At 37.8% G+C, this 14999-nt stretch overlaps 1 protein-coding gene, 1 non-coding gene and 1 pseudogene across 2 annotated transcripts; all 3 read left to right on the top strand.

Annotated features, from left to right (window-relative positions):
* Nucleotides 1-4223: 4223 nt before the first annotated feature.
* LOC141603290 (small nucleolar RNA R71) lies at nt 4224-4330 on the top strand. The gene has a single exon (XR_012525176.1). It is a non-coding gene; the product is annotated as a small nucleolar RNA R71 (small nucleolar RNA).
* Nucleotides 4331-9575: 5245 nt separating this feature from the next.
* Nucleotides 9576-10255, top strand: LOC141600579 (auxin-binding protein ABP19a-like). The gene has a single exon (XM_074420820.1). The coding sequence runs from the start codon at nt 9576-9578 to the stop codon at nt 10206-10208; it is 633 nt and encodes a 210-aa protein (XP_074276921.1). The 3' UTR covers nt 10209-10255.
* A 1814-nt stretch (nt 10256-12069) lies between these two features.
* On the top strand, nt 12070-14384 carry LOC141600578 (auxin-binding protein ABP19a-like; annotated as a pseudogene).
* Nucleotides 14385-14999: the final 615 nt, after the last annotated feature.

Genomic DNA, 14999 nt, shown 5'->3' with positions numbered 1-14999 from the left:
AGACTCCATATTTCTCCAACAAAGCATCAAGTTGTTTCTCACCGAAGTGAGTACCACGATCACTAATGATTGCTCTTGGAACACCGAACCTTGGGAATATAATCTTCTTGAACAAGTTGATCACGTTGCGAGCATCATTGGTAGGAGTAGCAATTGCCTCTACCCATTTAGAGACATAATCAACGGCAACCAAAATATACCGATTCCCTTTTGAGGAAGGAAACGGTCCTTGATAATCTATGCCCCAAACATCGAACACCTCTACTTCCAAAATTCCATTGAGAGGCATCTCGTGTCTTCTTGATATGGAACCCGTCCTTTGGCAAGCATCACAAGCCATCACGAAATCTTTGGCATCTTGGAACATAGTTGGCCAATAGAAGCCGGATTGCAACACCTTTGCAACGGTCTTGGATGGTCCATGATGACCACCATAAGGAGAAGAATGGCATCCTTCTAGCACCCCTTTCACATCCCATTGTGGGATACATCTCCGGAATAGCCCATCGGAGCAATGTTTGAACAAGTGTGGATCATCCCATAGGAAGAACTTGGCATCATGTAAGAACTTCTTCCTTTGTTGATATGAAAGGTTGGGTGGCAATTCTCTTCCAACTAGGTAGTTGGCTATGTCGGCATACCAAGGAGTATTGGCTTCCAACATCATTAGAACATCGTCGGCGAAGGAATCATCAATAGGTAACTCAATACCTCCATCATTGAACCTCAAACGGGATAAGTGATCGGCAACAACATTTTCGGCCCCCTTCTTGTCTTTAATCTCAAGATCAAATTCTTGCAAAAGCAAGATCCATCTTATCAACCTTGGCTTAGCTTCTTGTTTGGCTAGGAGATGCTTCAATGCGGCATGATCGGTATGAACAATGACTTTGGAACCGATCAAGTAAGAGCGGAATTTGTCTAAAGCATAGACAATGGCAAGTAGCTCTTTCTCCGTGGTGGCATAATTAATTTGAGCCGCATCCAAGGTTTTGCTAGCGTAGTAGATAGCATGGAGAACCTTGTCCTTTCTTTGTCCTAGCACGGCACCTACCGCATAGTCACTTGCATCACACATGAGCTCGAATGGCAAGTTCCAATCCGGTGATTGGATGATAGGTGCGGAAATCAAAGCCTTCTTGATCCTATTAAAAGACTCAAGACAATCGTTAGTAAACACAAAGGGAGCATCTTTTAAAAGAAGCTCCGTAAGGGGTTTGGCAATCTTAGAAAAATCTTTGATAAAACGGCGGTAGAAACCCGCATGGCCTAGGAAACTCCTTACACTCTTCACATTTACCGGTGGGGGTAGTTGCTCAATAACTTGGACCTTAGCACGGTCCACTTCAATTCCTCTTTCCGAAACAAGATGGCCAAGCACCACTCCTTCATTTACCATGAAGTGGCACTTTTCCCAATTCAACACCAAATCAACCTCCTCACAACGCTTCAAAACTTTGGACAAGTTAGTCAAACAAGCATCAAAAGAAGACCCATAGACACTAAAATCATCCATAAACACCTCCATGATAGACTCAATGTAGTCGGAAAAGATGCTAATCATGCAACGTTGGAAAGTGGCGGGGGCATTACAAAGACCAAAAGGCATTCTACGGTAGGCAAATGTACCATAGGGACATGTAAACGTGGTCTTCTCTTGGTCATCCGGGTGAATGGGTATTTGAAAGAACCCGGAATAGCCATCTAGGTAGCAAAAGTATTTGTGACATGCTAACCTTTCCAACATTTGGTCAATAAAAGGTAATGGGTAGTGGTCTTTCTTGGTGGCTAGATTTAGCCTCCTATAGTCAATGCACATTCTCCAACCCGTCACAATTCTAGTTGGAATTAACTCATTTTTATCATTTTTGACTACGGTGGTTCCTCCTTTCTTAGGAACCACTTGGACCGGACTCACCCATTTAGAATCGGAAATCGCATAGATAATTCCCGCATCTAACAATTTAAGCACTTCCTTTTTGACCACTTCTTGCATGTTAGGATTTAGTCGTCTTTGACCTTGGACACATGGTTTATGATCTTCCTCAAGATTGATTCGGTGCATGCAAAATTCGGGACTTATTCCCTTTAAATCGTCAAGTTTATAGCCAATGGCTTTCTTGTGAGACCTCAAGACATGAAGCAATTTAGCCAATTGACTCTCATCTAATTTAGCACTAACGATTACCGGACACATCTCATTATCATCTAGAAAAGCATACCTCAAATTGGAAGGAAGGGGCTTAAGCTCGGGTTTTTGTACCTCAACATCTTGTGGTGTAGCAACCAAGCCTATAAAGTGTGAGCTCTCCTCCAATGACAACTCCTCTCCATCCAATTCTTGCTCCAAAGCATCAATCTCCTCATTTCCAATCTCATCGTCACCTGCAAATGATTCTAAGAGCAAGAGTGCCTCCAAGGGATCTTTAGACAAAGATCGAGGTGTAGAGTCTTCTATAACAATGTCAACAACATCCAAAATGTCAATAGAATAACAAGACTCTTCTATCATGGGACTCTTCATGGCACTATTCAAATTATATGTGACCTTATCGTCACCCACTTCCAATGTAATTTTACCGTTCTTGACATCAATCAATGCACCCGCGGTGTGTAAAAATGGTCTTCCCAAAATGATTGGGATTTGGGCATCTTCGGCCATGTCAAGAACAATAAAATCAACCGGAATGAAAAACTTACCAACCTTAACGGGAACATCCTCCAAAACTCCCAAAGGGCGTTTTATAGAACGGTCCGCCATTTGCAATGTGACACTAGTGCATTTTAAGACTCCCATATTAAGCTTAGCACAAATAGAGTAAGGTATTACACTCACACTAGCACCTAAATCGCATAAAGCTTTATCAATTTGGTAGGTGCCAATTGTGCATGGAATAGAAAAGCTACCGGGATCCTTTAACTTAGGAGGGGACTTGTTTTGCAAAAGAGCACTCACCTCGGCGGTGAGAGCTATTGTTTCAACCTCATCAAAAGTCCTCTTCTTAGTTAAAATATCTTTCATGAACTTAGTGTAAGATGGAATTTGAGTGATTAATTCGGTAAAAGGAACGGTTACCTGTAGATTCTTCACAACTTCCATGAACTTACCGAATTGAGAATTCTTTTGATGCTTTGCCAATCTATGAGGAAATGGCACTTTGACTTTTTCCGGAATTTTTGCTTCAACATCTTTCTTTGGAGGAGCATCCTCCACTTCCTTGACTTTCTCAACAACAACAAGTGGGTCATCCACTTTCTTGGGAACTTCTTCATTTGCCTTATCATTTGGAGAAATCTCCAACTCAACAAGTATCTCCTCATCATCTTTGGGCATGGATGGCCCATCATATTTCGTTCCACTTCTTAAGGAAATAGCATTAAGGGTAGCATGTGGTTGCTCACCTTGAGGGGGTAGTTGACCCGATTTCCTTGAAGAGCTAGATGAGGCCAATTGAGCCATTTGTTGCTCCAACATTTTGATTGCGGCATTTTGAGCTTGCTCATTCTTTTGGATTTGAGCCAACAAGTCCTTTTGCATTTGGACTATCATGCCCTCAAGCTTACCACCTCCTTGATTGTTTTGTTGGTTATTTTGTGGTGGATTTTGTTGGTAATTGTTTTGTGGGGGCCTTTGTTGATTTTGATAACCCGGTGGAGGGATATACTTTTGTTGTTGAGGAACATAGGCATTTTGTTGTGGTGGGGGTTGTGGTTGAGGATTTAGCACATTGTTGCTTCTATAAGACATATTTGGGTGGAATTTTGAATTCGGGTTATATGTGTTTGAGAATGTACCCGGTGGATAGATATTTTGTGCATTTTGTCTTAAAGCTAGAAAAGCATTTACCTCTTCAATGGGGGCTTGGCAATGAGCGGCATAGTGACCCGCACCTCCGCAACCTTCACACACAACGATTTGGCTCGTTGAAGACATGGCATTGACTTGTTGAATGGAATCTCTAGCATCCCTTTCCGCTAATTGTTGTTGGAGCAAAGCAATTTGAGCTAGCAAAACAGAGTTGTTAGAGGATTCTTCTTTACCTTTAGATGGCACAACTCGAGAATTGACATATTGGGCATCATGAATTGCCATAGATTCGATCGTGGAATGAGCAAGATCGGTGTCAATTTGATCAAACCGCCCATTGTTGGCGGAATCAAGAATCCTTCGGGACTCGGCACAACATCCATTGTAGAATGTTATTGCTAGAAACCATTCATCTAGCCCATGATGTGGGCATTGTCTTTGAAGCTCTTTGTACCTCTCCCAAGCCTCATATAAGCTCTCAAGAGCTTGTTGACGGAATCCGGTGATTTGGCTCCTCAAAGTTTGAGTTTTCTCCGGTGGAAAAAACTTTTGGTAAAAAGCAAGAGCCAATGTCTCCCAATTGGTGATTCCCAAGGTGGTGCGGTCAAGGCTATTGATCCAAAGCTTGGCCTTGTCTTTCAAAGAGAAAGGGAAAAGTATTTTCCTTATTTGGGCTTGGGTGACGCCCGTTTGACGGATCATGGAGCAATAGTCACAAAAATTTTGCACATGCAAATTGGGATCCTCCAAAGGACTTCCCCCAAATTGCTTTCTCTCCACAAGGCTAATGAAAGCCGGTTTTATCTCGAAGTCCGGCGCGGTGATTTGAGTAGTTGTGATTCCGGCCGGAAGCATGGCCGCGGTGGGCTTTGAATGATCGGAAAGCTTCACCATCTTTTTGGTAGTAGATGGTGATGGTGGTGGAGATGATGAACAAGAAACCTCCTCCTCTTCAAGAACCTCTAGATCGTCTAAGTAAGACTTTCTAGCACTTTCAACTTGTACGGGTGAAGTGGCTTCTTTCACTTCCTTCCAAAATCGTCGTCTTCTCCTAAAGGTTTTCTCGGGTTCGGAATCCGGTGAAAGCAATTCTCCACTACGAGAGGACCTGGGCATAAGACAACAATTTCTAGGAAAATGATAAGTAACGGTCTCAAGGAACAAGTGTTCCCCAAGACAAAGAAAAACAAGATAAAAATCGACAATTCAAAATGTAATAAAACCGTTTCCCCGGCAACGGCGCCAAAATTTGATAGGCTTATCGCGTACCTATGCAAAGATAAATTCCCTAGACAACAAATGAATGTAGTAATAGGGGTCGAACACAAGGAAACGGGAATTACGTCGTGAATTGCTATGGGTGGATTTTTATCAAGGTCGATTACGATTTGGTTTTGGTTTGTTTGGTTTGATGATTAATAGAAATTGCAATGTAAATAATATGATAAAAGATAGTCTAAAGGGTTCGGGTCACTCATGCAAAGGTAAACATATGAACATGATAAACTTGATACTAATAATCTTGTCAATTACTTAGGCTTAAAGATACCCACCTTACGGCATTAGTATCAACCATAGACCGGGTCCTAGAAAAACTCTCGTCCACGACTAGGTCGTCCTACCACACATGCTTAGTCTAATTCAATTCCGTGCCTCTCGACTTTAGAACGAATAAACAAGTTTTAATCTACGACTACGGCCGATAATCAAAGATTAAGCATAACAAAGCAAGCATGTGATGGAAGCAATTGATCAATATTATTATGAACTTTATTTAATCATATTATATGTTTGATTTTGCATGGCTCCCCTAGCCTTTAGACTAGAGAATTTAGCTACTCATACGTAATTGTAAAATGCAAACTAAATTGTAGAGAATATTAAACATGGTTGTATAAATTATATTAATTGGGTGATATAACATATGAAGAGAACAAAGCTAAAGTGACAATTATAAAAACTATGTGATAACTTAAAGCAATGATGTAAATTGTAAACTTGTAATAAGAAATACCTTAATAAGGAAGACTTGTATGGAAGAACAAATAACTAGAACCAAAAGATTGAATACCAAATGCTTGAGAATCTCTTGAATTACAAAGTGTTGAATGATTAACTAAGGAATGCTTAAACAACTTAAACTTGAAATGAAAACTAATGAGAGAAAACTTATAATGCTTGAGGCTATTTGTAGTAAACTTGGACGTAAAAATGGGATGCCCAAAACCTAGGATTGCCTCTCCTATTTATAGGAGAGGAGGGGAATAACGTAAGACCTAAGAGCATGCAACCCCGATCGGGGTTGGGCGGTCCCGATCGGGGTCACTTAATCCTCGGTTTATCGCCTTAAATCTCCTCTTAATTGCTAAGGTATCCAATGTTGGTGATTAAATATGCGATTAATCACCCGGTTAATGTTCTAAATTCCTAGCATCCTAAGCTCTCTTGGCATCCAATGCTTGCAACCTTGACATGGACCTTCATTTTGGGCTTGACTTTGCACTTGGCTTCATTTGTAATTCCTTGCTTCAATCCACTAATCTTCATGCAAAACCCAAGTAATCTTCACATACTTGGTCCAATATTTGGCCTTGTTTAGCTTAGTGAACTTGGTGTATAAATATCATAGGAAAAAGCCTCTAAATGCTTAGATTCCTACAAAACCGTAACAAACACAACAATACACCTAGAACACAAAATTAGCTCAAAAATATACTAATTAAAGTATGATAATCAATAAAAACCGAGCTAAATTGAGGGGTAAAAGCATATATAAAATGAACATATCAGCTTGTTGCTGGGACTGGTCAACATCAACTGCATTAGTGTTAACCATGGCATCTTTCGTACAATTTTCCAGTGAATGTCCTAGCTTTCCGCACTTAAAACATATCATTCTTAACCCTTCATATTGAATGCAGTAAACTTTGCCATATAGTCTGAATTTTGATAGCAGTGGCTTCGATAAATCAACCTCAACACTCAACCGAGTGAATTGCCCTCGTTGAGCAGTAGCCGTGTTACTGTCAACTCTGATTACCTCACCAATCTTTGATCCAATTTTTCTTAGAAAAGTTTCGTTGAAGTATTCGACGGGTAGATTCGGAATTCTCACCCAAGCTGTTAGCCTTTTAATAGAGTCCTCGGAAGGCACAAAGTTGGGAACCCATTTTCGGATTGTTAGGTAGTGATCATCGATCATCCATGGCCCTTGGGACATAACAAAATCGTAGTCTTGTTTCGAAGAAAAGCGAGCCACATAATAGGAATTAGTAAGATCAGTGAGCGTGAGTTTACCTTTTATCGACCATTTGGTATTAAGCTTTCTCATTAGCGACAAATAACCGATGTTTTTATCAAACATTTTGATTATGATTGAATTTCGCCATGGTCTCCGGATGGTAAATTTCTCTTCCTTAGTTAGGCAAATTCTGGGACACAAATCGTCCTCCTCTTGATCCTCTTCTATGTCATCATCTGAGTCAAACTCGATGTCCTCTAGGGATGTAAAATCCGCTGAGTGGAACTCGGTATCGAACCCTTGCACCTTGTCTTTATAGGAAAATGAATGTTGTCCCTGTGTTTCTTTCAAAACGCCAGTGACGGCAGGTGGTTGCGAACCTGACGAGTTAGGGTTTTGGCCAACAGAGGCCTGGAAGGAATCGAGATGCATTGTTTTTCGTTTGGCATTTTTGGTGAGTGGTGGGGATGTCAACGTTCCATTGCCACCGGGAAGGGCGGCGCTAGCAGAAAGCGGAATTGACGGGGTGGTCTCCGGCGGGAGACCGTCAGTTGGTTCAAGCATTCAAAATTTCAAAGAATTTTCTCTCACTAGAATTTTCTCTCACTAAGGGGAATATCTAAAACTTTAGTCTTTCATTACGCTACTTTAAGTGAAATTGGCATATTCTTGACAAAGTTTACATATTTTGATTTTTTCTTTCTTCAATAGTTCTTTTTAATAGAGTTTATTTTTTCCGTAGTAGCGTTTAGTTTAATTTCTTATTTCTTGTGCAAAAATAAAATGCGAAGAAAATGGTAAATTAGAAGTAATATTTAATTTTAATGTATAATGCTTATGTGTTGATTGGAAAGATAGTTGGATATACAAGATGGAACACGAAATTGGGACACGTAATCCGTACTCTGATATTTAAGTGTTTGGTAATTTTTTGGTATTAAAAGGGAGAAAAAGGATTGTTACATCTGTTTTTTAGTTTTTGTGTATTTTTTCGAGTTCTTTATATTTGTAAATTACATTTTAGTTTTATAACGTCAAAAATCAAATTTTTCTGAGCTTATATGTAATTTTTCTGAGTTATAATGTAAACTAGTGTAGTTCCCGTGCTATAGCACAATATTTTTAAGATGAAATTTATAAAGAGGAACTTTTAATAAAATTATTTGCATAAATTAAAGCTAATTTTAATTTAATGTTATAATATATTAAATATAATAATAGTAAGTAGATAGAAAAGAAAGTTTACTATTAATAATAACACTATAATGTTAAATCGATAAGGGGAACTAATTTATGAAATTAAGTTAGATGAAAAATCTAGTTAAAAAACCTATTAGCCTTATTAAGAGAACTGGTAAAAATAATATACTACGCGTTTAAAAAGACAATTTACAAATTATTAAAACTAACATTTTCACTTTCTATTTCCTATAAGAAAATACATAAAAATTGTTATACATTATTTAAAAAATACTCCATACTCCATATACTCCATATTACTAAAATAAAGATTTCATAATTCGAGAGTGCAATTGATATGTTGTAAAATTGCATAATATATTAGGGAGTAATTGATTGTGATTGCATATTTTCGGGATAATATTGTAAAGATTGCATAATTTGAGAAGTTGTTTCCATGTATAGGATTGCATTTATTCGAAAAGTCAAAGCATACATTTGTTTCCATGTATAGGTTTTCAATTGATTCAAATCATACGTTAGACTTGACGCAAAAGCAAATTTGATTTATTAAAAGTCGACGGCCCAACTTAGATTGGCCCATCAAAGAGCAGTGCAAGTTAGGCGGGAAAACTACTTGAGAATTTTATTCTCTTAGTAGTAGGGGAGATTTTTGAGATTAATGTTTAAGTAAACGAACTCAAAAACTTTATAATAAAACTCAAAATTTTTGAATTAAAATTCAAAAACTCTAACTTAATGCTCAAAAGTTATACCATCTGATGTATTATATCAAATGTATAATCCACTTACTGATTAAAAGGTCGGGTTCCACTATGGTTACTTAAAAATTTTATGTTCGAACAAATGTGTATTTCGTGCAAAGTGGCGAACCTCAAGAGTACCATTTGAATTTTCCGTAAAATCAAAAATGGAATGGAATCAAGCAAATTATTGCCAACTATTTTGACTTTTCATATTTATTAGGCAAAATTAAAGAAAAAAAGGCAATGATCTTGTGAATCCAAAGGATAATAGTCATATTCTTAACTTAAAAAACGAGAGATTTACATAATCATGATCCTTAATCACGTTGTATTTGCCTTTCAAAGAAGATTAACGTGATTTTTCTTATATATTAGTCAAATTTAATAAAAAATGGCAATGATCTTGAGAATCAGAAAGATTAGTCATATTTTAAACGTGATTTGCACCATTAAAACGTTATTTTAAAATGCACTTTAGTTTACAAGAAAACAATATAAATAGACCCTCAAAATTTACAAAGTTTCAACCAAACTGACAACTAAGAATTATATTCAATCTAATAAAACAATTATAACCAAAATGTTTTTCCCGATCATAATCGCGCTTGTTCTTTTCACATCTTCTTCTTATGGTAATCAAATAGAATTTGATTACTGTGTGGCCGACCCAACCCTTCCTCACGGACCGTCGGGTTACTCATGCAAAGACCCGACAAAGGTCACAACCGACGACTTCTCATACTCGGGTCTCCGAACACCCGCAAACACCTCCAACATTTTCAAATTCGGTGTCTCGTATGCCTTGGTGGATCAATTCCCGGCCTTAAATGGTATGGGTCTATCCATGGTCCGAGCCGACATTGATGTAGGAGGGGCTGGACCTATTCACGCCCACAGAGTCGCAGAACTTGCTATAGTGACGGAGGGTACGATTATTGCTGGCTTTATCGACACGAATAACAAACCCTTTTATAAGACAATGGAGAAGGGTGACTTATTTGTGGTCCCACCAGCACTCGCGCATTTTCAGGTGAATGTTGGAAAAACTCCCGCAGTTGTTTATGCTGCTTTTGCTAGTCCCAATCCCGGAGTTCAAGCCGTTGACCTTGCTCTTTTTAAAAATGATTTGCCTACTGAAATTATTCAGAAGGTTACTCTTTTGGATGTCACTCAGATTAAGAAGCTTAAGAACGCTTTTGGTGGAACTAATTAGGTAGCTAGTGAATTAAAACTTATTCTCGTGATAAAAATTCATGTATGATTCTAGTTATTTAAATTAATAATTGAGACTTCTATTTTTCCCAATTTCTTTTATGTTAGCAAAGATTTTATATCTGTCAAACAAAATCACTCTAAAAGCGCTGATCAATTCGCAAAATAAGTTCCTTTAAACGATCTAAATTAGCTTGTTTAGGGTTCAGGCAACTTAACAAAAAAAAAAACTTAAAACGAGTGCCTATACGGCTATACTCATTTTGAAACCGTATATTAGTGATATAATGTTGAATATCTTTCCCTACTTAACTTCTTATCATGTGCCCTTAGGGCACATGTTAGAAAATCCTTCTTTTTTCTTATAATCGTCTCAACATGATTTGTAATTAACTGTTTGAGCCATTTTCATATTGTGTTCTTTCCGACTCTCATACATGGGGTTAAGAGTATGTATCAAACAAATTATATGACTGCAACTATCAGCTTAAACTTTTGATTGAGTCGATTTTTTGATGGATTGTTGCAAAGTGAGCACATCTTTGACTCTCTTTATTTGTTGCCTTTTTTTTTGCGAGAATTGCCCTCTATTACAATGGTTAAACCATCTCATCATCGACTCATCGTAGTTCCGGTAAGGCAGACTAGTACTAATTTCTTGGCCAAGTTCTTTAGTTAGTTACAACGAAGTATCATTTATGAGAGTACAATTTCGAATGTTAGTTGACATTATAATTTAAAATAATATCAAATCTTCAATTAGAACGAATGTTTTTGGTTAATATAGGCGTCGAAAAATTGTACAAAAGTTTAATTCACGTATATGATAATTTTCTTTATCCAAATTCACGTGAATTGTACAAACTTACTTGATTTACTCTATATATATGTGTGTGTGAATTCATGGGTATATTCAATTATCAAGGAGTATATTCCTCTGTTAGCTTGTTTGATTAAAGTGTGATATTTTTTTGGTATAAAAAGGTAGGGTTTGATTCTTCATATTCAAATGCTTAAAAAAAAGGAATGCAATCAAGCAAATGATGACCCAGTATTTTGAGAATATACGTGATTTTTTTTTTTTTTTTGAAAACGAATATACGTGATTTTTAAATACTCATTATTAGGCAAATTTAATAAGAATATTGCAATGATCTTGAGAATTAGAAATAAAGATGATAGTCGTATTCTTAATCAAGACGGAATAATAAACTACCAAAAAACGATATAATCCTTAGTTATGTTATTCATTATATTTTCCTTTCAAAGAAGATGTACGTAGAGTAAGTTAGCTCAAGTGATAAGAGCTTTTTTACTCCAACCCTGAAATAAGGGTTCAATTTTCACCCACAAAAAGCAAAAAAGATGTACGTACAAATGTCGTACATACATGTACACTTTTAAAGTTGTAAGAGAAAGAATAAAAACGATTTTCTAAGACCTAATCCACCAAAGTCGCTATGGTATATTATTAGCGTTATTTTTTTCAGTTGATAGATTATACAACCAGTTATAGTATAACAGGTGGTGTAGAATTTGAATTTTATAGCAAAAATTTTGAGTTTTGTTCTAAAGAATTTAAGCAATACCATAAAGTTTCTGAAGTCGCCCACTTAAAACAAAAAAAAAAAATATAAACTTTAAGAAAACTCAGAAAAATTTCTTATAAGTTCGGTTAGATATAGGTTGGTTGTAAGCTTATATTATACTACTGGAGCCTGGAGGTATAAATGTTTTTTGTGATTTTTTCATGTAAATAGATAAATTAATTTCATGATTATTACTTAACATCGAGACTCTATAAATACACCTAACAATTATTCATGACAAAGTACCACTCAATTACACTACATCCACCAAAAATGATCTTCCCCGTTTTCATTGCCTTCTTTCTTTTCGTCTCGTCCGGTTCCGCTAACACTTTAGAACTTGACTATTGTGTGGCGGACCCAACCCTACCGCATGGACTATCAGGCTACTCTTGCAAAGACCCTGGAAAAATCACGGTTGATGACTTCTCTTACTCGGGCCTCCGCATGCCTAGCAACACCTCCAACATCTTTAAATTGGGGGCCTCGACCGCTTTTTATCACACAATTTCCGGCTTTAGGTGGCATGGGGTTATCTATGGTCCCGAGCGGGCTTTGATGTAGGCGGGGCTGGAACCATCCACACCCACCGTGTCTCTGAACTAGCTTTAGTTGTTGAGGGTATAATTATTGTTGGTTTTATTGACACGAATAACACGCCTTTTTATAAGACTTAGAAAAAGGTGACCTCTTTATTCTCCCATGCACAACACTCGAACATTTTCAAATTAAATCAATGCCCGTCAAACTCCTATTGTTGCTTATGCTGCTTTTGCTAGCCCAAATCCTAGGTTTCAAGCTAGTACTAATTCTCTTTTCGAAAATCATGATTTGCCTACCGATATTATTCAAAAGATTACATTATTGGACGCCGAACAAATTAAGAAGCTTAAGAAAGTTTTTGGTGGAACTAATCTTCTTAAAACTTTTCTAAAGTTTTACCTCCAAAGTGCCCAAGCTTATATACGGAAACAAATTAGATTTTCATTTATTAAACTAATTTTTCATTTAAGAAAAAAAAAAAACTTTTCACCATTATTAAACCTAAAAGAATAATTTTTTTTTTTTTAAAAATTGTTCCGGGTGTAATTCCAGAGCAAGTATTGTTACCACCCGTGGCTTGTAGAATGACGTCTTTGCTTGAATCCTCCTTTCGGTCTCCTGAAACGATGAACAAACTGAGGGCTCGGCTTTGGCCGAGCGTACTCACTCCGATGCTCAAGTCAGTAAACTTAGAGAGGTAAGTTGTTGTAACTTGGCTAAGAGTATATTGTAGAGAGATAAGGAAGATATTACCAGATGAATAGTGGTTATTAGGTTAAATTGTGGATCCTTTCCTCAATGAAGGTTGAGGAGTATTTATAGACTTTCACCTTTTGTCACGTAGTGGCCAAGTGGCTAGCAGGTGGAAAGACCGTTCTACCCTCGGCCGATGGACCTATGGCAGGCCGACCGAGAGGTCTTGGATATGAGTACGCGGATATATGCCCCGGCTGGCTAGTTGCCAGGCCGGGACCCAGGTGACAGGCCGATGGGATGCATCGGCTAGACTGTCTGAGTCGTTGACTTTGCTGTGGATACCCTTGACCTTGCTCAATATGTTGACTTGATCAGCGGTGCAGAATATGCCCCATCAAAAATAAATGGTATAAAATAATTTGAGGTATTTAAAATATTTTCATAAAAAAAACACATATCGTGGAATTACTTAATTCTCTTGATTAATTTTAATATTAATTTTTTTTTAATAAAAATTCATGAGATATAAACATAAAATCTATAAGTAATACAGTAAAAATTAAAATGTCTATATATACCGAGCATTTGCGCGGGATCTAGACTAGTTAGATTATGAAAAAGAAATCATTGAATTTTGCTCAAACATTCATGTACCTTTTTTTTAATGCATATATTATAAATTTATTGGGAAAAGTAGCAAATTGCCCCCAAACGTTTGGGGTTATGTGCAATTTAGTCCCAAATGTTTTTAAATGTGCAATTTACTCCCAAACATTTGGGACTATATGCAAATCAACCCCTTTCTAACATTCCGTTAATTTTACTTCTACTATCGCCCTCCCACCACTAGGGCTGGGCACCGGTCCAAAACCGGACCGGATTAGACCGGGACTGGTTTGGACCGGAACCAGAATAGGCAAAATTCATGGACCGGGACCGGACCGGATTACAAATATTCCGGTCCGGGACCGGACCGGTTGGACCGGAATTACCCACTTTTTCAAATTCCGGTCAAAAAATTCCGGTCCATTGGACCGGCTGGACCGGATTAGACCGGAATAAAAATACAATTTTAACAAAAAAAAATGAAAATAACAATAATTCTAGGCATTCCGGTCCAAACCGGTCCGGACCGAAAACCGGAATCTTGGAAAATGGTGGACCGGAGACAGGACCGAAATTTTTAATTTCGGTTCCGGTCCACTCGATTCCGGTCCGGACCGATCCCATTTTCCGGTCCGGACCGGATTATGTGTTAAAGGGAACGAGTATTGTTGACGTTCAATGTATTGTGTATTCAATAATATGGAACTCCTTATATAGGATTACAAGAGAATATTGAATCCTAATAAAAGGGAAACAAACCCCTAAAATATCGAAACAATATCAAAACAATATCGAGATAATATCCGTATCATATCACATAAAGCAAGGCAATATGATACGTATATTATGTGGCCTAATTCGGCCCTAATACCCTCCCTCAAACTGGAGCGTGCGGATCAAGGACGCCAAGTTTGCCAAGAAGAGAAGAAAATTGAGCAGAGCCAAGTGATTTTGTGAAAATATCAGCAAGTTGAGATCGTGTATCAACGTGAGTAGCAGTGACTAGGCCATCAGTGATAGCATCCCGAATGAAGTGACAGTCCACCTCAATATGTTTAGTGCGCTCGTGAAAAACAGGATTATGAGCGAGCTGCAAGGCCGACTGATTGTCACAGAAAATCTTCATAGGACACGGAACCGAAATACCCAAGCTTGAGAGAAGACCTACGAGCCATTTTAATTCACAAAGGACATTGGCCATGGAACGGTACTCCGCTTCTGACGAGGATAAAGAGACTGTGTGCTGTTTCTTGGTTTTCCAAGAAATGGGGGAGTCTCCAAGGAAAACCAGCCAACCAGAAACGGACCTACGCGTCAAGGGACACCCGGAATAATCCGAATCACACCACCCAGTTACA

This window comes from Silene latifolia, chromosome 9, assembly GCF_048544455.1.
Source record: "Silene latifolia isolate original U9 population chromosome 9, ASM4854445v1, whole genome shotgun sequence".
Taxonomy (NCBI): Eukaryota; Viridiplantae; Streptophyta; class Magnoliopsida; order Caryophyllales; family Caryophyllaceae; genus Silene; species Silene latifolia.
Note: the sequence above shows the minus strand (reverse complement) of the source record. Positions and strands in the feature narration are given on the sequence as shown.

What these genes read in the sequence shown, in the direction of transcription:
- LOC141600579 (XM_074420820.1), top strand. Translation starts at nt 9,576, where the DNA reads ATGTTTTTCCCGATCATAATCGCGCTTGTTCTTTTCACATCTTCTTCT.